At 37.0% G+C, this 1,548-nt stretch overlaps 1 protein-coding gene across 1 annotated transcript in view; it reads right to left on the reverse strand.

The window, feature by feature from the left end:
* LOC101859153 (dedicator of cytokinesis protein 4) overlaps positions 1-1,548 on the reverse strand; it is a gene marked incomplete in the record, with an annotated part of 145,183 nt that overhangs the window by 29,373 nt on the left and 114,262 nt on the right. Inside the window, 1 exon segment of the mRNA XM_013079173.2 lies at positions 1,405-1,491. Within this exon segment, the coding sequence (XP_012934627.1) occupies positions 1,405-1,491 (87 nt within the window).

The following is a 1,548-nucleotide window of genomic DNA, read 5'->3' on the forward strand; positions in this document are numbered from 1 at the left end:
TCTCTCTCCTCACAGCGTGCCCCTTTCTCCCACAACCATCTCTCCACCTCCTTCCCTCCTTTCCTCTCTCCCTCATTCCCCCTCGTTCTCATTCTGTCTCTCTGTCTCTCTCTCCCTCTCTCTCTCTCGCTCTCTCTTTTTCTCTGTCTCTCTCGCTCTCTCTCACTCTCTCTACTAGGGTGTAATTTACATAACGTGTACACCGAACAAAACATAATATTACACAACAATTGTGAACACATGTAATTCATGTTTCATTTACTTCTCAGGTAAGGATCAGATTTCACAGAATAGTATTACTTATCTGCATACTCATATAAAACAAAATACAGTTGAACAAGCTGTAATGAATATCTGTCCAATACAATCACCTGTACAACTGATACTCCCCCCCTTCCCCCCCCCCCCCCCCTCTCTCTCTCTCTCTCTCTCTCTCTCTCTTAATAATGTCTGTCTCTATTTTAATAATCTCTCTCTTTCTTCCCCCCCCCCACTTTTTCTTTCAACGTTTGTTCTATACTATCAGGTTCGAATGTAATTCATTTAAATCTACTTCTTACATGTGGATCAGTTTTAGATCACAGCATCACTCAGTTGTCAAAACAGCCAAAATAAAAAAAACCAACAAAACATTATCCAATCCCACCAAATTCATCTATCTCAAATCAAATTGTATGTTTACTGTCACTTGGATCATTCATTTCTACCCAATTTGGTTGTAATTTCATGAAAATAGGTTAATTAAAATAGGAGTTACGGGGAGGTTTGTGATGCTGAAAACTTAGATGAGGAAATTGTGTACCAAACAGGAATAGCCTCTTGTATACTAAGCAGAATTAACCTGCATACTCATCTAAAACTTAACCCTTCCAGTCCCACGCGCATATATTTTCAGCAGGGCTTGTACCTCCAACCGTCCCAAGAGCGCATATTCTCAGTTTCAGGGGGTACCGAATTTGCGCATTTTTCGAAATTAGCGAACCTAATTAAACTTTAATTTTCATAATATTATTTTTTATTTGTTCATTTACCTTTAAACATTGTTATGTGTTATTATCTAAACTAAATTATCCCATTTTTCGAAATTAGCTAATCTAATTAAACTTTAATTTTCAGATTATTACTTCATTAACCTTTAAACATTGTTATATATGTTATTATCTAAACCTCATTACAATTAAAGATACTACATCACTTTTTAGAAAGCATGCCTCTTTTTCTGAATACTACTGTATTGGCTGGGACTGTGATTAGGGAGTGCACAAAAATGGCTGGAGCCGGAAGGGTTAATACATTTTTCTTTCTCGTTCAAACTGGCCGTGCACTCCAATATTTCCTCTCTATTCTCATTATAAGAAAATCCAAACCAAAACAAAAACCAAAAAAATAAAGCGACCCACTCACCAGAATCTGTCCCAGCTTCTTGTACTGGAAGGTCTTCTCATAGTGTTCCCCCAGCTCTTTGCACACAGGGATGCCGTATTCCCAGGCCTGCGAAAGATAGGAAACATTGTTATTATTATTATTATTAATATTATTATTATTATT

Source organism: Aplysia californica, unplaced genomic scaffold, assembly GCF_000002075.1.
Source record: "Aplysia californica isolate F4 #8 unplaced genomic scaffold, AplCal3.0 scaffold00042, whole genome shotgun sequence".
Classification (NCBI taxonomy): Eukaryota; Metazoa; Mollusca; class Gastropoda; order Aplysiida; family Aplysiidae; genus Aplysia; species Aplysia californica.